This window comes from Crocuta crocuta, unplaced genomic scaffold, assembly GCF_008692635.1.
Source record: "Crocuta crocuta isolate KB4526 unplaced genomic scaffold, BGI_CrCroc_1.0 scaffold50, whole genome shotgun sequence".
Taxonomy (NCBI): domain Eukaryota; kingdom Metazoa; phylum Chordata; class Mammalia; order Carnivora; family Hyaenidae; genus Crocuta; species Crocuta crocuta.
In genome coordinates, this window is record NW_027527428.1 from 3,588,482 (window position 1) to 3,610,420 (window position 21,939).

A 21,939-nucleotide genomic window follows, 5' to 3' on the forward strand; every position below is an offset into this window, starting at 1 on the left:
TTTCTCTGCCATCAGACGGTTTCTGAAGCGGCACGAGCCAATGCGTGAGCCACTACAGAAAGAAGAATGTAAAACAGTTCATTAAGGATTTTTAAACTGATTCCGTATCAATAGGGTATCTTGCGTATAACGGGTCAAGTAAAATTGATTCAATGTAATCTCACCTGTTTCTATTTACTTTTTCTTTTTTCTTTTTTTTTTTTTTTTTAAGTAGGCTTCATGCCCAGCATGGAGCCCAATGTGGGGCTTAAGCTCAGGACCCTGAGATCACAACCTGAGCTAAGATCAAGAGTTGGATGCTTAACCAACAGAGCCACCCAGGCACCCCTCTATTTCCTCTGTCGAGTGTAAAATTACCGATGCGGCTCACGTTATAGTTCCATCGGTCAGGACTCTTCTAGAGCCAAGATCGGCAAACTACGGCCTCTAGGCCAAATCCGGCCTGCTGTCCGTTTGCAGTAAGATTTATTGGAACACGGCCATGCCCGCTCGCTCCCTTATTGTCTCTGAATGTGTCACGCTGTGATGGCAAAGCTGACCAGTCGTGAAGGAGACGGTGTAGCCTGCTAAGCCTAAAATATTTACTATCTGGCCCTTTACCGAAAGAATGCTGGTCCCCGATCAGAGTGCAGGGCCTGAGTGAGATGTCCCACTCCGTGCTCCCACAGCACCCAGCGGCCCAAAGCACGTGCGCTCTGGCAGCACAGACACCCGGGCCCCGCCCCTCACTAGCTGGGTGGCTCTGGGCGAGTTACAGCCATACTCTAGGTGTTAGGCTCGCCCTCTCTAAAATGGGGACACGGGCCACTTCAGGGAAGGAGTAAGATGATACGTGCAGAGCATGCATTACACGGCCGGGCACACAGCAGGAATCCCGATATGGGGTGGATAAAAAAATAATAATAACAATAGCAAGGTTCAACCATTTTCCTCTTGGACTGGCTGCACTCTTCTCATAACAACTATCCTATTTTCAGCCCAAGAAGAAATGAAATCCAAGGAAACCCTTAGCAGCAACTATGTATTCATATCGGTCAGTAGGCAATGGGGGGAGGGGGAGGGAGAAGCAGGTGTTTCTAACAGGCACCCGGGGATCTGAAAGCACTGCCTGGCTATTAGAGGCACGTAATGTCTCTTCCATCCTGCTGTTGCCCCCCCGTTTTGATAATTTCTGGCATTACCACTGCTACCAAAAGACTAAGGCAGAGGGGAGACAAAGACTCAAACCAGTTATACGCAAACAATTCGGGGGCGGGGGAGGGGACGGGGGACACACCTGAACCTACAGACATCAACAGGGTTTTCTTCTGAAGGACCTACACTATCAGTTCAATTTCCAAGGACAGTCCCAACCAGCAGAATCAGCATCCCCAAGAGCGGGTGAGATGTGCGGACTGCGGGGCACACCCCGGCCTTTGCAGGAGACTGCGTTAACAGGAGCCCCAGGAGAGGCCACACACGTGAGCTTTCCAGAAGTGCTGCTCTGGCTTCCACGGATCCATGCTCTCCCCACCCTCCCAGCACCGCTGGTGAGCCGTGTGAATAGACGGTGCCTGGCTCCATCAGAGTTGCGGGCCCGGCACAGGCAGGCCACCAGGCTGCGCACCCCAGGCCGCCCGGAGCGCCGGGGCAGGCAGAGCGCAGAGCTCAAGCCGCGTTCCCAGGACACACAGGGCTGCCGCCGAAGACTCAAAGCCACCCCCTACGGTGAGGGCCGCTGGGCTGCTCTCCGGTCACGACCTCACACGCAAGCGGAGGTCTGGCAAGTGTTTTCTTCGGCTGGGTTGGTACAGCTGCTCCTCCCGACAGCCCTGAGATGGGCATTATCCCCATTTTATTTTTTTTTTTGAATTTTTTTTTAAATGTTTTTATTTATTTCTAGGAGAGAGACAGCATGAGTAGGGGAGGGTCAGAGAGAGAGGGAGTCACAGACTGAAACAGGCTCCAGGCTCTGAGCTGGCAGTCAGCACAGAGCCGACGCGGGGCTCGAACCCACGAACCGTGAGATCATGACCTAAGCGAAAGTCGGATGCTTAACCGACTAAGCCACCCAGGCGCCCCATTATCCCCATTTTATAAGCTGAGAAACTGAGGCTCAGAGACGGTGGGGGCTTCCACCAAAGTCCCAAAGTTACTATGGGCGCTAGAACTTGGGCAGCTTCTCACTGTTAAGCTGGTGCTTTTCCAGATCGTTCAGAGCCTGCAACGAGGACCTGAAGGAAACCCAGAATGGCACCAACAGGGAGACTTTTCACTGGCTTCATGAGACACAGCCTCTTAGTTCTCACCCCGGGCCACGCTCCTGGGGAGCCTGTGGCCAGGAGAGTGCCTCGGTTCCTGCTAGGTAATCCCAGACCCAGCTGCATTTCAGCCAAGCTGAGAGCAGCTCCATCTCGCTGAAGCAGTCGACTACAACATGGGGTATTTTGACTAATCTGCTCTTCCTAGTGCTGGGATTCCCACACGTCTGTCCTGGAGCAGTGACTCGTAGTGCTCTCGAAAGAGCCCAGCTGGGATGATAAATTACATGGTCAACCGACCTAGTCCCCTAAGGGGCAGTGTCAGCTGGCGAGGTGCCCACAGAGCTCCAGCACAGACCACGAAGCGTCTGGAAAAAAGCTAAGAATACTCTTCATAGGTGAACGGGAAGGACCTGGTCATTAACTCAAACAAATGCCTCCCACGGAACTAGATGTGAGCCATTCAAAATAGAAGCGTTCACAGCATATAAGGAGTCACAGTCTTTGTGTCTCAAGAAGCTTCCAATCCGGGGAGAGTGTGTCACGTTAAGTGCCATGGGGCATCGGAGGAAGAGAACAGCATGAGTGAACCGGGGAGACAGAGGAGATGCAGTCTACTGAAGGGGCAGGAGAGGAAGCCCGAAATGCAGGCAAGGAGCCTTGAGCGACGAGCTAAGGCGTGTCGGAGGCCGGGTCCTGATGCAACCCAAGCGCGCGTTCGGGAGGTCTGGAGGCCGGGAGAGCAGGCGCCCTCAGTCCAGGCCCGGCACAGTCAGAGAGTGAGCCCGCGCTGCCGCGGAAAGGAAATGCAGAGGAGGCAAGAGCATTTCGAACAAAGATCTGATGACAGATTAGAATGGGAGGCTGACGCCAAAGGCACGGGCAACAAAAGAACAGACAAACTGGATTCATGAAAATTAAAGGATATCATCATGTGTTAAAAGACAGCATCAGCCGAATAAAAAAGGCAGCCCACAGAATGGGAAAAAGTATTCGCAAATCATGTATCTGACAAGGGGTTAATCTCTGGAGTACATACAGAACTCCTACAAATCGACAACAGAAACCCCCCAAACAACCCCATTCAAAAATGGGCAAAGGATTTGAATAAACACGTCTCCAAGGAAGGTATTTAAGGGACTGGAAGCATGTGAAGGGGTGCCCAACATCACCTATCATTAGGGAAACGCAAATCAAAACTACAGCGAGATACTCCCTCACACCCATTACGATGGCTACTATGAAGGGGAGAGGGGGAGAGGGAGAGGGAGAGGGAGGGAGGGAGGGAGGGAGAGGGAGAGAGAGAGAGAGAGAGAGAGAGAGAGAGAGAGAGAGAGAGAGAGAGAGAGAGAGAGCACGCGCGCAAATAAACACTGGCCAGAGTGTAGAGAAACCGGGATCCCTGTGCACGGCTGGTGGGAACGTGAGATGGTGGAGCTACTGTGGAGCACAGTAGGGCAGTTCTTCAAAAGAGTAAAAATCAGGGACGCCTGGGTGGCTCAGTCGGTTAAGCGTCCAACTTCGGCTCAGGTCGTCATCTCACGGTTCGTGGGTTCGAGCCCCGCGTCGGGCTCTGTGCTGACAGCTAGCTCAGAGCCTGAAGCCTGTCTTCGGATTCTGGGACTCCCTCTCTCTGACCCTCCCCTGCTCACATTGTCTCTCTCTCTCAAAAATAAATAAAACATTAAAAAAATTTTTTTTAAAGAGTCAAAATAAAACTACCACATGACCCAGCAATTCCACCTCTGGGGATACACCCAAAAGAGCTAAAGGTGGACCTCAAAGAGGTATGTGCACACCCACGTTCATGTTCATGAGCTGCGTTATTCAGGACGACTAACGCAGGAGAGCAGCCCAGGTGCCCACCGACAGATGAAGAGCTGGGCCGAAAGCTGTGATACATACAATGGCCTCTCATTCAGCCTTTAGAACGAACGACACCCTGACAGATGCTATAGAAAAGGTGAACCTTAAGGATATTATTCTAAGTGAAATGATTATTTCATGTGTGAAAGTAGAACAGGGGGAACCAGAGGGGGCGTGGGGAGAAACAGGGGCTTACTGTTCAGTGGGCATCAAGTTTCAGTTTCACAGAATGAAGAGAGGTCTGAGGACAGATGACAGTGGTGCCTGCATGTCACAAACGCATCTAATACCACTGAGTCACACACTTCAATTAGAATGGGTGCCCAAGAAGGTAAATTTCAAATGACCCCAAATGTTCTGATCCTTAGAAGACGCCAGCTTAAGTATTCAGAGGTGTCTGCCGTCACGTCTGCTTCTGACTTAGCAAGTGGCTCAGGACATAGATCTACATGTACAGGTGAAGCACAGAGGACAGAGTATTAACCACTAACTCAAGATCACTGGTAATTAGTATTCAGTGGCCTAGTCTTTCAACTTCTCTGTATGTCTGAAGGTTTTTCACGATCAGAAGTTGGACCTGGGGGTGGGAAGGGCAGTTACACTCACGTAACTTTACACCCACAAAGTCTGAAGTTGTAGATGACGGGAGGGGGCTGTCAGGTCCACGGCGGGGACCGTGCGGCAGGTGTGGAAGCTGTCCAAGGGCAAGAGCCAGCTGCAGCCACAGGAGTGAAAATGAGCACTGAGGGCAGGAAGGTGGTGAGGGGAGTGAGAACACAGGATGTGGAGAAGTCTCACAGAGATAAGAGGGAAAAGACAAAAAGCTAAAGAGAAGGAGTGCTTGGGAGGCTCCGTAGTCAAGCATCAAACTCTCGACCTCGGCTCAAGTCATGATCTCACAGTTCGGGAGATCGAGGCCCACGTCGGTCTCCGTTGACAGCGTGGAAGCTTCTTGGGATTCTCTCTCCCTCTCTTTCTCAAAAGAAATAATAAACCTTAAAAAAAGGGGAGGGGGAGGGAAAATTCAGTACAATTGCGTATCTGGAACCCAATGAAAGTTAAGTTTCCAGTAAGGGGGCAGGACTGACCACAGTCAACAAGGCTGATGGACTGGGAAGACAAGAACTAGGGAGAAGTCATTAAATACAGTGACCAGGAATCCGCTAGTCCTCTGTGACCTTCAGAAGCGCCATTCATATCCAGCGCTGAGCGAGGCCAGAGAAAGGCTAAGGGGTTCACAGGCGGTGAGGAAATGGAGGCAGACGCCCCCGGCAGCATACTGGAGGTAGGGAGAGCAGCCCTTCCTTCTTTGGCTTGAAGATGCTATCATCAACCTTCAGGGCCCTCAAACTCCCTGAAGTAATTAACCAGTCAGAGCAGACAAATAAGGGGATGCTTTCAGCACAGAGTCTGTTCCTGATCGTCCTAGAAGCCACACAGGACACAGCTGTGTGTGTGTCCCTTCCCACCTGCACGTAAGGGGCTAGCAAGTAGTCCCGTGGACACGCCTGTCACAACAGCGTCAGCGACCATCGTCACAGCAGCGTCTCCCACAAACAAAAGACCGAAATGAAAACAAGGTGAAGCACCTCATCAGAGCTGCTGAGTGTCAAAGATCAGCTGTCTCTTGCGGGATGAAAATAAACACTTTTTTTTTAAATGTTTATTTATTTTTGAGAGAGGCAGAGACAAGAGTGTGAGCGGGGGAGGGGCAGAGAGCGAGGGAGGCACAGAATCGGAAGCAGGCTCGGGGCTCTGAGCTGTCATATCAGCACAGGGCCCAAGGCAGGACTTGAACTCACGAACTGCGAGATCATGACCTGAGCCTAAGTCGGCAGCTTAACTGACTGAGCCACCCAGGCGCCCCAGAACACTTTTTTTAAGACTGTAGAAAATCTCTCCTGCTTGCTGGGGGTTTTCATTTCATTATTGGACAGAATTGAATACATTTTCCTTTTTTTTTCAGGTGATTTTAATTTAAAAAGTTTTAAATTATCATAGCTAGAATGAATCTTCACAGGATATAGCTAGATTATTTTGATATTTTTAATTTTTAATTTTATTTATTTTATTATTATTTTTTTTTCAAATCACTACACCCATCTGGGCCTCGAACTTAACACTCCAAGATCAAGACTGCATGCTCGGGGCACCTGGGTGGCTCAGTCAGTTGAGCGTCCGACTTTAGCTCAGGTCAGGAGCTTGCGGTTTGTGGGTTTGAGCCCCGCGTCAGACTCCGTGCTGACAGCTAGGAGCCTGGTGCCTGCTTCCCTCTCTCTCTCTGCCCCTCCCCTGCTCATGTGTGCGCTCTCTCTCTAAAATAAATATAAACTTTCTTTTTTAAATTAAAAACAAAAAAAGAGTTGCATGCTCTCCTAACTGGGCCAGCTGGGCACCCCTATGCTACTGATTTAAACCCAAAGTAATCTGGTGTCTTATTCCTTTGACCTAGCTACATGTATCATCTCAAATACACTGATACATTGTTACATGTATCAATCTCAAAATATGCAAATCCCTCCACCAGTCAACCAGATTTAACCCCCAAAGACTTCATTCAAGTACATATCGCCTAGCTGAATACTTCTGAACAGTGTATCATATGCCTCAATGTTTAAGTCAAAAACTTGCTTTTCACAATCTTGCTTCAGAAGAACACAGCAGATTTGTGGGCAAAACTGACCAAAAGATCCATTCAACACGGTCGGCCCTGGGTTGAAGGACGTGGACTCCTCAACCTCAGAGTGCAGCCAAATGACGGCCAATAACCTCGGAGTAGACACAATTCAGAGGGCTACCCATTAACATGACTCAATCTGATCCTGAACTACAAAAATTTCCAGTAAGCATTCTGCTCTTCCCTGTCTGTGACCACGCGTGGGTCAGGTGGTTCCTAACGGCGGCCCCCTGAGGCCACCAGAAATGTCAGCAACAGGAGCAACCCGGAATGCGCGCGCCCCGCTCACTAGAGCTGCAAGTGCTGGGCACGCAACAGCCTTGAAAGCACGACCTTCTCAGGCTTGGCCCCCAGCCCCTGGGCAGGTGGAGCTCCGGAGGAGCTACAGTTAACAAACGCAAATCCCAGTAAGTATAAGCGAGAGCAGCTTGTAGGTGAAAAAGCACGTTTCCCTCTTTCGATTATCCATTTAAATTAGCACCCTCCCACCCCCACCCAGAAGCAGGCTAAGCTCTGGGCAGGGAAACTCCGAAAGCTTCTATCAGTCGGAACAGGAGGGCAGATCACGTCCTCCCAGTTTAAAAAAAAAAAAAAGTACAGAATGGCTCTTTAAAAGAGATCACCCTAAATCCAAACGGTGAGGGGACTCCCAGGGGCAGCTGACGCTGAGCAGGGGCCCAGCGCTGTGGGGAATGCTGATTCACGTTACTCACGACAACCGCATCCCTTTTGTAAAGTACTGGCCCCACAGCGGCTCCACTGGATTCCATGAGGCCCCTGGGTACAACAGTAAAAAAGAGAGCAAGATTTCTCTTGATCGAACAGGAAAACGGAAGAACAGAAAAGCAGTGAAGTGGGGATGCGGAGGGCGCAACAGGACCTTTCACGTCCTAAATCAAAAGGAAGGCCAAGAGCAGAGTCAGGTTCGGGGCAACTGAAGGAGAAGGAATGCAGCCTCTCTCCAAGGAGTCTCTCCTTGTCTGTCTCATGACTCAGCACTCCCAGCGGGACGGTGACAACAGCAGAGAGGGGACAGGTCTTTGGGGGCAGGAGGTCAGGCTGCGTTTCCTCACGCTGACCATCGCCTGCTAAGACAACACAGAACGCCCGTTCCCCGGACTGCAGGTGCAGGGGGCACACCCGTGTTGGAATGGCTCACACAGAGCCTGCTTCCATTCAGCATCTAGGGGCACTCACAGGTTCTCCGGAAATAAAATGTGTGTTTTGACAATTACTTTGAGAATGACGGCGGGGCGAGGGAACGAAAAATGCAGAGCAGAAGCACAGTCACAAGTGCGAACCTGGCGCCCCTCCCATCCTGTCCCCTGGGACAGGGGCTCTGTCTCTCCCTCTCCTCTGGCACACCTGCCACCCATCCCAACAGCCTGTGCCTTCCTCTCTCCTTACCTGGGGTTACCTCCTCTCCACTAAGGCTTTCACGTGTTTCATGACTGGATGATTAATACCAGCCGCCAGGGTCTGTGACTCATGTTTAACCAGGGCACTTGCTACAGTAACGATCCACGAATGCTGAACTTAAACATTCTCAGGTGAGAACTACATTGACTTCAATTTGTATTCAGGCTCCTCCACTTATTAGCAGTGTGACATTGGACAAGTTACTTAACCTCTCTGCCCCTCGGTTTCCTCCTCCGAAATGTGCAGATAATAATAGCACCTAATTCACGGGGTTGTTGGGAGCACTGAGTAACACACATAAAGCACTCAGAGTGCCTGGCACATAGTAACACTACACAATGCTTGGCCATATAATTATTTTAAAATATAAAGCAATATTCTCCCATCCTTGTAATTCATTCTTTTGGAAATTTCAAAAGATGTCCTCCAAATTCTGGAAAATATGCACACACATATATTCATTCCATCCCTCTCCTGGAGGCTGGTGGCTTTTGGCAGGTGTGACTTTATTTTTTATTTATTTATTTTGGAGAGAGTGGGGAGAGACAGAAGGAGGGAGGGAGCAGGAGAGAGACGGGGAGGGGGGAGAGAGAGATGGGGGAAAGAAAGAGAGAGGGGGAGAGAGAAGAGAGAGAGATAATCTTAAGCAAGCTCCATGCTCAGCGCAGAGCCTGACATAGGGCTTGATCCCATGAGCCTGGGATCACGACCTGAGCCGAAATCGAGAGTCAGACGCTCAACCCACCGAGCCACCTGGGCGCCCCTGGCAGGTGTTACTTTAAATGGGCATAAAGTAACAGAGCAGTGAAGTTCATGAGTATTTATAGAAGAGTCTTAAAAAGAAGTCCTATCTATAATTCGCCAGGTCAAGAGCACCGACACCGCTGAAACAATCCTGTCTGGCACACGTTTTGCCCCCCAAGGTGCCTCCCGGGTGCAGCACCCCCGTGTGATGGACGGAAGTGATCGATCTCCTGAAGGGACAGGGGCGGGGGGGCTGGCTCTGTCCGACGGACATCAGGATGGTGTCTGCTCACAGCCAAGTGGCCACACCACCCAGCTACACTTCTGGTTCAGGCTAGGGCCCATTTCAGGGGCTAGGAAGACAGATCTTGTGTTTTACTGCAGAGAGAAAATGAGGCAGTGACTAGGCCAAGGTCATTCAGAGTAGGTGCCAGCCGGGAAGAGCACCCAAGGGTTTTGACTTCCAAACACAGGACACACACACACACACACCCTTTATCCGGTGAAAGTACCCTTGAGCGAGGTGGCAAGTCAGAGGCACCACCACGGCACCAAGTCCCAGAAGTCAGAGGAGGGGAAACCAAAGGACAAAGGACAAAATCACAGAGCAGCCGTGCAGGTCTACAAGTGCGGTGATCCTATGTGAACAAAGTGCAATGAGACGCACTCGGTCCCGCATCTCGGCTCACCTTACATAACTTCTTCCTGTTACATCACTAAAAGCAATTACTTTTAATGGGTTCGGCACTAGGACCAGTGAGGCAGCACCAGCTTCACATACCATGATGCTACACCTAAATAGCTTGCCCAATGGAAATGCTGGCCTGAGGAGAAGCCAAAAATAAACCAAAAAGCCAATTCCTGAGGGACCTGTCATGAGGGATGCCACACACACACACACACACAGCCTTCGAAAAGCAGCGTGATCATAGAGACCGCTTCATTTGGAGACCTTAAATCTCAAACCAGGAGCGACTCTGAATGTTGTGGCAACTCAAAGCAAAAGACTGCGCACAAGAGATGGAAAGCCAAAGCATAAACAGGAAGCTCCCCCAAACTTGGACTGACAGACAGCAGTCTGTTCCCTTCCTTACAGAGGCCACTGTGCCCACCCGTGACAGCTGGAGACCACAAAGGCCCGCCAGGCCAAGCCGGTGCTCAAGAAGGCAGAGAGACTGTCAGCATTTGGCTTTATTCCAAAAGTTTACTCAAGGATGGTCGCCGATGGGGAAGGGGCCAAGTCACACAGGAGATCGGTGGCCACACAGGAAAAGCGTCAAGGGGATAAGTCAGCTACCTTGCGGAAGGGTTCTCAGAAGATTGAGGAAAGAAAGGAGCACATACTTCGTGTTTCTTTGAGGTCCTAAACTTTGGCTGCTGGAAGCCTCAGGAACTGGCCCATAAATTCTGCAGTTTCGACAAAGAGCTACTTATTTGATTTCCATTGAAAATTTTCGCTGAAAGGGCCAGGAGGGCGTAGAACGTGCGGGCCAGTCTCTTCATCTCTCTCCACGAATTTGTTCGTTTCAAACTTAAATTAAGAGACTAATATTAAGCCTTTACTCGCTGCCCAACAAATTCACCTGAAAACCAGAAAAACACCCCACAGCCTACTAAACACTCCACACTACAGGGGTACTATTTTAAAAAATGCCAAGAGGTGGCAACTTTAAAAAGAAATACATTTCTCGATACCGTCGCCACATTACTCTGTCAGTAAGTGGGTTCTCAAATCTCATAACCAAATTAGTGAGGGAGTAGGAATCGGAACCGACACTCAGCCTTGGTCTGATGGTCTTTCCTGTACAGCACATTGTCCCCTCCACGGATATACAAGGAGAAGTGAGAAGCGGGGAAAAAATCTTCCTAAACCACTTCCTAAAGTGCAAGGTCCCAGGACCCACACTACCGCCCTAGTCAGCGTCATCTGGGCCTAGGGTTTCTGGTAACCTCGAGCTACTCATCAGGTGTACAACTCCCCGNGTCCTATAAGAACTGGGTCTTGCCATCCACAAATGGGCACCTACGTGCCACCACTTCTAAGGTTCCTATGCCCCTAAGCTCAAAAGCTACAGACACCACGGTGGCGAGGAAAACACCACCACTGGAGCCACAATGGGTTTCAACAAATTCAAAGCAAATCACAAGAGGCCAGCTTCAAAATGTATCCAAAATAAAGTTATTTTCTCTTCCATTCCTAACTAGGTGCTTTAGGTCAAACTTTGTATATAATTACACATGGTGGAAGGAGGCTGGCAGAATGTAACTGTAAACAAAGTTAACCACCAAAGTCAAGATGAACAGGAACAACTACTGATAAACATGGCTGTTCGCGGTCGTGAGCTTGGCCTGCCAGCCTGAGTCCCGGGGCAGGAGGCCATGACACAGTGAAACGAGCTGCCTTCTGAAAGTCACACACCTCTGGAGAAGACGGTTAGGGAAAAACATTAAAAATAAAAAAAACAAAAAACCCACAGAAAGACATGAGCCACCACGTGCTAGTAAGACGGCGCAGAAACACGGCATAAAGAGCGCAAGTCTTCCCATTCCGATGGGAATGTTTAACGAGCATTCCGCTATGAAAAGTAGTATTTTCCACTTTTTGGTGGGGAGGGGAGGCACACAAACTTGTTCATTTTCTTCCGGAGTCAGGGCAGCTAGGGCCTTGATTTGCATTTCTCTGCGGGGGAAGCCAGAGGGTCCTGTGTGCGGACTTCTGGGTCTGGGGGTGCGTGCGCACTGGCAAGCAGAACGACGGCTGGCACTTGTGCCGCTAGGAAATGGTGCACAGGCTCTTCCTGGGAGAGGGGCCTCTTCCACTGGCAGAGCTGTTACCACACACCCCTCTGTAGGGTGGCCCGAGGCCCCATTCCCCTGTGGCCTTTGTCTCCCAGCTTGTGAGAAACCCAGATTAACTTCTCCAGTCGCCCCCCCCCCCACCTCCCGAAATCAGACCAGTCAACAGCACAGGCCCGATTCCTGCTTAGAAATGTTTTCTTCAAGGGGAGGAAAAGGAGGAGATGAAGAAGGGGTGAAAGATACAGGGGTGTGTGCGCGTGTGTGAATCACTGATAGGAATTCGCACTCAGGAAAACATGACCTAAGACGCCACCAAGCCAACCTTGGTTCAAGGTTTCGGGGTTTAAGATGATAAACCCCTTCGCTTGTAAACCTGCAATATTCACCGGCCTCACCCCAACACCATATGGGAGTCTGATGTTTGCTTCGGAGCCTCGGGTCAGGAAGAACCCCTTGGGGCTTCCAAACGGGTGGCTCTTCTCCATCCATGCTTCTGTAGTATTTTTTTTTCAAGAAGTCCAACTGCACTTGGGAGTCATCAATTCCAGTCGCAGCTGTCATATCCCCCCCCCCAACTCCCCCGGACTATTAATATCACGGCTCTGATTGTTAATGATTTTACTCACAAAGTTCCCGCAGCAATTAAAATGAGGCAACAAGGTTTACAAAAGAGAGAGAGGGGTTGGGGTGTCTGTGCCCCTGATAACGCCTTCTGTCATTTAGGGAACTTCTTGGGTTTACTGGTGACCCGAGATGGTCACCTCTATCTTCGCTTTGGAACGCCCACGACCCTTCCCTGCACGGACCCGGCACGGCCTTCCTTTCGGGATGCACAATGCAGTATGTAGCTCCTTGGGGGTCAGCGAAACGCCGCACTGGTGCCACGCCGAGCGTGCCTCGGAGCCCCAGGGGCTCCCCCGCGGCGGCGAGTCCACGTACAGAAGCGCGAGGCCGACACCCCACCAGGCGCGGCGCGGCAGCCCCTCGGGGGGGGAGGCGCGGCGCCCGGTGGCCCGGCGCTGGTGCAATGACTTTGCACCGGAGCGTCCCCTCCGCGGAGGCTCGTGCTCCCACCTCGGCCCACTGCGGTGGCACCACGCCGGCCAGCGCCTGGCGCGCCTCCCCTCCCCGGCCTGGGGCCCCTGCAGCAGCAACTCGGTCCCCGCGGCGCCCCGGCCCCCCCGGCCCGCGCGCCGCACCTTGGTCTCCTTCACGTGCTGCTTGACGCCCTCGGGGTACCACTGGACGCGCACGTAGCCGCGGCGCAGCGGGCTGGCCCGGCCCTCCTCGTGGCCCGCGCCCCCCGCCTCGGAGCAGCCCGAGCTCCCGCGGTCCTCCTCGCCCTCCGAGTCCGAGTCCTCGCCGTGGATGAGGCGCACCAGCCCGAAGTGCACCGAGCCGCGGTAACGGCCCGACACCAGGTCGTGAGAGNCACCGAGGAACAGGGGCGTGGCCGAGGTGGGGCGGAGGATGGTCAGCAACCTTTGAAGAGCCTCCTCGGCGTCCCCAGCCCCGGTCCTACGCACTGGAGGGGTAGGAGAGAGCCAGATACCGTCCCTGTCCTCTAGGTGTTTACAATCTGGTTGGACAGAAAAAACGTGTACATATTAACTAGCTAAAAAGCACCTCCAAGGCAGCTTGTAAGCAAGGCTATAAAAGATATGTATAGAGTGTATCCAGAGTGACATTCCACGCACAGCTTGGAAGGTCATGACTCCTCGGGGATGGGTCAAGGGGTTAGTGAAGGAGGTCCAGAGAAAGATCAGAAAGATAATCAAGCATTAGTAGCCCCTATGGTTTGGCTTTAAACCCATGTAGGGGGGCTCAAAGCTTCATGAGGCTTAGTATGCATAGCAAGAGGTAGGATAGTGAGATAGTTAGGAGTGGCATGGACCCATGGATTCCAATATTTGGCACTGCCACGTCCTAATCTTGTAAAAGTAGGTAAACTGATAAACTTTTTTTCACTTTAATTTTCTCATCAGTAAAATAGGGGTGGATAATAGCAGGATGTGTCTCATCGGGCAATTGGGAGGATTGAAGGAAATAGGATAGTGCCTGACATACACTTAATAAAAATAAAGTGTTTTTTTTTTTTAAATAAAGCTTAACCATGGCTACAATATTACAACCCTCCCTTCTTAGACTAAAAGTCTAGACAGGTAGAACTGCTATACTTATGGTTTGCTCCATGTTGCCATTTTAAATATTTTTTATTTATTTCTAGGAGAGAGAGAGACAGTGTGAGCAGGGGAGGGTCAGAGAGAGAGGGAGACACAGACTCTGAAATAGGCTCCAGGCTCTGAGCTGGCAGTCAGCACAGAGCCCGACGCGGGGCTCGAACCCACGAACCGCGAGATCATGACCTAAGCGAAAGTCGGACGCTTAACCGACTAAGCCACCCAGGCGCCCCTCCATGTTGCCATTTTAAAACATTAAAAAGTAGTGGGGCGCCTGAGTGGCTCAGTCAGTTGAGCCTCCAACTCTTGGTTTCGGCTCAGGTTATGATCTCTTGGTTTGTGAGTTGGAGCCCCGCATGGGGCTCTTTGCTGACAGTGCAGAGCCTGCTTGGGATTTTCTCTCTCCCTCTCTTTTCCCCTCCCTCCCTGTTCATGTTTTCTCTAAATAAATAAATAAACTTAAAAATTAATTAAAGTAAATATAAAAAGTAATTATGCTAATGTGTCCCAGAAGTAAGTTCCAAAAGATTTAGATACATTCAGGGCACCTGGGTGGCTCAGCTGAGCGTCTGAGCGTCTGACTTCGGCTCAGGTCATGATCTCATGGATTGTGGGTTCGAGCCCAGCATCGGGGTCTCTGCTAGCAACACCAAGCCCACTTCAGATCCTCTGTCCCCCTGCCTCTCTGCCCCTCCCCCACTGGTTCTCTTTCTCTCTTCCTCTCTCAAAATAAATAAATAAACTTAAAAAATATTGAGATACATTCTCAGAGGACAGATTCCTAATGGGTTCTTAGAAGGAAATTTAGAATACTAAGAATATGGCCCTGACCTTTCCTAGTCAAAATCATTTTTTCTCATTTTTCTGCAAGGCCACCAATGACAGATTAGTAAAATGGTTCAATAGTACAGTATTTGGGTTCTGTTACAAAGGCAGAGTCCCTGTTCCTTGAGCAGTTGAGAGGCCACCAAGGATACAGAACTACACTCGTGGAAAAGTCATGACAGAACATACATGGGGCACAGATGGCGGCCTGAGTATATAACGTGTCCTGAGCCAAGTGCTTCTAGAATCTTGATGTAATATCGGGGTTGGGGTCGTTGTCAATGGACCCAAATCTTAGAAAACTCGCATACTAAGATATAGAAAAAACTGTGGCCAAATGAGCTGATGGGAAATTAGGATACAATTTAGGGGCAAAGCTGGACTCAAACCATGGCCTTTCCATTCCAGACCACGGTGTATGAATGGCCATCTGGAATCTGCTCGAAAGACTCAGTTCCCCACTCCCTCCCCCATAAAGACCGACTGAGCCACCCAGGTGCTTAACAGCAATAAGTAGCTTCTGTGTCACCTACTATGCCCCTTTAGCCCTTTCCCCTCACCCCCTGATAACCTAACATTTATTGAGTACCTGTTATTCACCAGGTACTGTGCCAGGCACATTCACATACATTATCTTGTTATCACAATCCTGGATATAGGTGTACTTACCCCCATTTTATCAGGGAGAAAACAGGACGCAGGGGATTCAGTGCCTAGTGTCACAACACAGTAACCTGCAGAGCCAAGTTGGAACCCAGGTTTCCTGGCTCCAACTGCAGAGGCTTTGCTAGTTCCTGTGTCTATCAAGGGATGGAGCAGGGGTGGAGGGGTGCAAGCAAGTAGGTTGACAGAGCAGGACAATAATGAGCTCAGTATCTTTGTGTCAAAAATCCAAGCGACGGGGCACCTGGGTGACTCAGTCGGTCAAGTGGCTGCCTCGTGATCTGGGCTCAGGTCACGATCTCAAACTTCCTGGGTTTGAGCCCCGCATTGGGCTCCGCACTGACGGCACTGCTTGGGATTCTCTCTGTCCCCCGCCCTCTCTCTGCCCTTCCCCTGCTTGTGCACTCTCTCTCAAAGTAAATAAATAAACTTAAAAAATTTTTAAAGAAAATCCAAGTGAGTTTTGCACCCTACTCTAGCTTATGTCTGTGTCTGTTTTAATATAAAAAGAATGTCCTTCCTCCCTAATCACTGAGCAAAACTGGCACTCCAGGAAGATGCACCATGTTTATTCTGCGGCTTCTTGTAATAATGGCTAATAATAGCTACCACTTACTGAGCTGTAACTTAATACCGGGTACTATACCAAGTGCTTTACATAGATTCTCCACCTTTACATAGATTAGTCCTCTGTGAGAGAGGAAGTATGAGCCCCCGTTTTGTGAAGCATCATGCCAACCCCGTGCTGGCCCCCTTCTCCAGGAATCTGCTAGGTTGTAGGTAAGAGTCTTTGGTTTCAAACAATGATCTCTCCCTTGTGAACAAAACCACTTGTGAGCATGTGGATCATGTCCTGGGTATGCTTGTCAACCCAGTACTTAGTAAGGTGCCTGGCACCTGTCTTGGTGCTCCATGATGTAACGTATCAAGTGGTGTCAAAGGCCCGAGATTCCTGACCCTCCGTTTGGTCAGTTTCCCATCCCCGGCCCACACATCTGAGTAGCTGCCGGTGCTCCCTCTCAGCCTTTTGTGTCACCCCCAGCTGGAGCTGCATCAGAGTCCTTTTAGAGGAAGAGGCTCAGTACATATTCCTCCCAACGTCACTCAGACCTGAGATGCTCCAGCCAAGGTCTGAAGCTTGGCTCCTTCCTGGTCCCCGAGCCCCCAGCCACAGTCTGCACACCGCACACACTGGTGAGGGGGGTGAGCTGGGATGGGAACAGTGTGTTAGTTTTTATTCTCATAATTATTGAATGAAAAAAAAAAAAACTTCATTCCCCAGTGGAGAAACCTCATGGTCCTCTCATGGCCTGAATACTCAGCCCTTCTTGGGGAATAGAGATTCTTTTCAGGAAAATTTTGCTGATTTATAAATACGCCTACAAGAAACTGAACCAGTGTGGCCACTCCCCTTGCTAAAGAGCTGGCATCAGAGCTCACGGCAGCCTGAACTGATCTCTGGGAAGCAGGCCCTGCCTTATCCCTATCTTAAACTGCCACTGGGTTAAGAAGTGTGCACGGGCCTCGGGGCCTCACACTGCCCCAATGGAGGAGCCCCCGCCTGCTTGGCCTCTCCAAGCCTCCCTGTTCGAGTCCATCCAGACAGGCCCAAAGAACTGCTTTTATCCTGGAGTACCTGTTTGGAGGCTCTAGGGTACCTGGGGTCTTCAGCTGGGAAGGTAGAGGGGGAAGGGAGCTCCCTGGGGAGCCCTCCCACACCCCAGTGGTGGGCAGGAGAAATGTCCTTGCCTGAGGCTCCAGCTCTGGGTTACTCCGCAATCATGGGCTTTGGGAATTAAAGGAGTCCTTCTTGCCCTTAGAGCCTCACCCCTTTTTGTCTTGATGCCCGGGAGAACCTTGGAGTTTGCCCCAGATCACCGTGCAGGGCGGTTAGGATCAGGACCCAGATGGGTTGGCTCTTAGCCGTTCTCACTCCTGACTCTAAGTGGAGTATTTAGGGTCAGCAGGGCCACCCTGTGTCCGTCCTTCCTGTGGGTACAGGGACCAAGGACAGCAAATCCACCAGACCAGCTTGAAGCATAGTAGGGCTGCTGTCACTCTATCATGCCACTCTCCTCGCCACCAAGTCCCAGATCGCCAGGCCAGGGCCTTCTCCTCAGCAGCAGCTCATGGGTACCTCCCGGATGACCAGCCAAATGCCCCAAAGTGACATCTTCCCCCAAACCCAGTTTTTTCCTCCCAGACTCCTCACGCAGGGTGATGGCAGCATCACCTCCCTGGGCACCAAATTGGCCACCTGGGGGTTAACACTTGATCTTAAGTTCCACATGCAATCAAAGCCCAGGTCATGGCCCCTCTACCCCTTTCCCAAACCCCCCAGCTCCAGAGCGGCTCCACTGGGGAGGTGGGGAGGTGTCCTGGTGGCATGGCTCGGAGTAGGGTCCCAGAATCAGACAGACTTGGGTTTGAAGCCTGCGTTGCCTCTGACTCACTGTGTGGCCTCAGTTTCCTTTCTGTGAAATAAGAATAATAATAGTACCTACTTCTCAGGGCTATTGAGAATTTAACTTACATGGTGAATAGATGGCATAGGGCCTGTTCAGTGTTCCAGCCCAAGAAACAGTTACCTGCTGGGGTTAGTTCATCCCCATCTCTTGCCCACGCTGTTGCTGTAGCCTCCTTACCATGCCCCTCCCCCGGGCCGTACTCCACCCCCGTATACTCGTCACCCTGCTGCCTAAACTATGTGCCACCTTGTCCCCAGGAAGCAGGAAAATGCAGACACGATCATCCGACTTCTTGGCTTAACATCTCTCTGTGGCTCTCCTGGCCCACCAGGTAACTCTTCTAGAATCAGTTTCCTCTACTTAACCTCCAACCCTGTCTTCCAGCCGTACACCCCACGCACATGCTCCATGCTCCAGCCTGGGCGCCCTCCTCCAGGACCCCAAGTTTTCATGCCTGGTGTCTTTTCACTTGTTCACCATCTGCCTGGAAGATTTTATGTCTCGACTTCAACTCCTGTTTTACCAGGAGTTTTAAAGAACTCCTTTCTCTTCATCTCACAAAACCCAGATTGTGCCTTCTTATCTAAAAAGTCCTCCAAGCACCCGTTCCCCTGCTTAGGCCCCCCACTTATCTGTAACACCTGTGTGATCGTGTTTATTCTTCTCTATTGTGCTCTTCTTCATCATTGTACTCCCGGCATCCAGCACAGGTCTGACACATAGTAGGTGCTCCAAAGGTTTATTTATTTATTTGTTTGTTTATTTTGAGATGGAGATGGAGAGAGAGAGCAGGGGCAGAAAGAGAGACAGAATCCCAAACAGGCTCCACACCATCAGTGCAGAGCCCAACATGGGGCTCGAGCCCACGAATCACAAGACCATCACCTGAGTCAAAACCAAGAGTTGGACACTCAACCAGCTGAGTCACCCCGGCTCCCGGTGCTCCAAAGATTTTTGCTGAGTGATTGAACAAAACCAGCCAACCTCCCCCAATGGCCCTAGATGTGTCATCGGGGCTCTGGGACCTGACACCTCTGTTTTTCTTCAAGTGCCCTGTTCTCGTTGTTTCCTATATATGGAGAGAAACGTTCACATACTGCTCATGGATACACACTCACCCCACATGCACACACACATGAATACGCACATACTCTCGTTCTCACCTCAGACTTCAGTCTCTAGATCTGTGCTGTCTTTTGTGGTAACCCCTAACCACATGCAGCTCTTCAGCACTTGAAATGCAGCTAGTCTTAACTGGCATGTGAGGTAAGTGTAAAATATACACTGAATTCTGAAGACTTGTTTGCAAAAAAAAATCCAAAATATCTTATTAATAATTTTATTTTTTTAAATGTTTAATGTTTAGTTATTTTTGAGAGACAGAGAGAGACAGAACATGAGTCGGGGAGGGTCAGAGAGAGCAAGGAGACACAGAATCCAAAGCAGCTCCAGGCTCTGAGCTGTCAGCACAGAGCCCGACGCGGGGCTCGAACCCACGGACCGCGAGATCATGACCTGAGCCAAACTCCAACACTTAACTGACTGAGCCACCCACGTGCCCCTAAATAAAATATATTACTAAAATCAAGCTCACCTGTGTCTTTTGGCTCTTTTTTACGTGGCCACGACAAAATGACAATCACATGTGGAACTCACACGTGACCTTTCTCTTGGACAGCAGGGCTCCAAATGTTCAGGGAGCCGTAGGTCCCTTCTTTGTCCAGAAGGTGGCAATCCCTCCCTGCCTTTGACATCTTCGTTCCAGAAAGGTCTGGAAAGTTCCCGAGGAAACTTGCCTGGGTAATATGTCAGATATTGAACCCCAAATAAGGACGGGGCTCCGCTCGGCCCTGCAGTGAAACCAGCCTGTCTATGCAAATGAGGCTTCAAAATAAATCCACAGGAAGTCAAGAAGCTAAATGCCATCCTCCTCAACAGAAAAATCAACACCTGGGTGATAGACACCCACTGGAGGGTGGGGGGGCCGGACACAATGCCACACTTCCACCCCAGGCTCTGTTTTCCAGGGGCTTATAAAGCCTGTTGGGGAGACGAGCATCAGTGGACACTGTGGTGTGCAGCTCAAATCCACCTTCAGATCCCAAGAACCCCCTCCCCCACTGCCAGGCACAGGCTGCTGGTACCTTTCCAAAGATCACCCTTGGCCAAAAGAAGGTGCCTCACCCATCCGTTGACTGTCCTTAAGGAGGAAAAAAGCTTGGCCTTCTCACCTCCATTCAAGACACCTGGGAATGGCCACCCCAGCTTCGGAGCTTCCCCTGGGATCAGCTGAGGTCCTGGAACTTCCTCATCAAGGTTAAACTTCTCCCTCTGCCCACTTCTGCTGACCTTGTTGCCTGACGACGTTCCCAGTAAACATCCTCAGAATCTTGAAGTCTGTTTCCTGCGTATTCTGGCCCATGAGTGGTGCCAAGTGTGGTCCTAGAGGACAGACCCTAAAAGGGATTCTAGGGGCGCCTGGGTGGCTCAGTCTGTTAAATGTCTGACTTCAGCTCAGGTCATGATCTCAGTTAGTGAGTTCCAGCCCTGCATGAGGCTCTGTGCTGACAGCTCAGCCTGGAGCCTGCTTCCGATTCTGTGCCTTCCTCTCTCTCTGCCCCTCCCCTGCTGATGCTCTGTCTCTCTCTTTCTCTCAATAATAAATGTTAAAAAAAATTTTTTTTTTTTTTAATTTAAGAAACCTGCCTCCTGAGGCTAGGGAACAGAGAAAAGTAGGGGATCAGGTTCTGGACTTAGTGAGACAAGGAGGTTGAATTCCCAACCTTAGTGAGTCAGCTATGCCAAGGAGGACACTCACTGGGAAGAAGGGAGACCCTGAGACATCTGGGGATATCTGGGTCACTGCACTCGAAAATCTCAAAGATTGAGAAAACCTCCCTGAGTCTTCTGGACCCTCACAGGTGTGGGCCCCTCCTGCCTGTGACAGCTTAGTGCTTTCTCCTTGCTGGAAAGCAAGTCTCTTCCTTATAAGACAAGTGCCAACTCTCCCCACCGCTACCCCCCAAGGACCTACTCTACTTCCTCTCTTTGGACCAGATCAATAGCTGGGTCTAAATCACAGCATAGCCCGGCTGGTAATGTGCTGGGTCACCTAAGGGAAGAGAAAGGCTGGACCTGGAAGGGCCTGAAGATGCCAGCCGGTGGTACCGACGGGAGCTGGGAGGACGTGGGACTGGAGTCAAGGACACTGGGCTGAGAGAGGCAGAACATCAAGTTGGATGAGGTGAGTGCATAGTTCTGGGACCGCTTCTCCCCACGGCAGGATTTATCACCCTGGCAAGGACCCCGGAAGTTGGTGCTAACACACAGCCAGGGCGGTTCTTGGCAGCTGAGAGAGAAGGATCCAGAGCACCCACCCCTTGGCTGGCAGGATTGTTCTCAGCTCAAGAAGCTGTCTCAACCAAGGTCAATGCAGGGCAAAAAGGTCTGCCCCCGGGGCTTCATTCAATCTGGGCGTCCTTGAAAGGCTTTCTGGCTCCCGAGTTCCCATGGGCTGGGCTGAGGCCTCTATGGCAGCGGCATCACCATGGCTGACCTGTCCCTCTGCCCAGGGCTGCTTCCGGCTCCCTGACAGGGTCTGACCCCAAGAGCTCGCCCTAGCAGGACCCTGCATGCAATCCTCTATCTCAGTTTCTGTCTCCAGGGGAGCCTGCCCGAAACAGACTGAGTTTGAAAAGGTAAATTCAGTAACACAAAATGTGCTCAGTGCAACGAGGTGTGAAGAGCAGATCCGAAGTCCAGGGAAGGAGTTAAGAGAAATAAGCTGCCCTCGAGACCACCCAAAGACGCAACTAGTAGGGCATCTGGGGGGCTTGGTCAGTTAAGCGTCCAACTCTTGGTTACGGCTCAGGTCATGATCTCACGGTTCGTGAGTTCGAGCCCCACATAGGGCTCTGCGCTGACAGCGTGGAAGCTGCCTGGGATTCTCTGTCTCCCATGCTCTCTCTCTGCCCTACGCCACTTGCTCTCTGTCTCTCAAAAATAAATAAACATTAAAAATAAATAAACATTTTAAAAATGCAACTGGTTGTACAGAT

At 50.8% G+C, this 21,939-nt stretch overlaps 1 protein-coding gene across 1 annotated transcript in view; it reads right to left on the minus strand.

Annotated features, from left to right (window-relative positions):
* Positions 1-21,939, minus strand: part of UBE2O (ubiquitin conjugating enzyme E2 O) — a 67,412-nt gene that overhangs the window by 42,046 nt on the left and 3,427 nt on the right. The window contains exon 2 of the mRNA XM_077756236.1: positions 12,945-13,270. Coding sequence (XP_077612362.1) covers positions 12,945-13,270 — 326 coding nt within the window. The remainder of the gene's footprint in view (positions 1-12,944; positions 13,271-21,939) is intronic.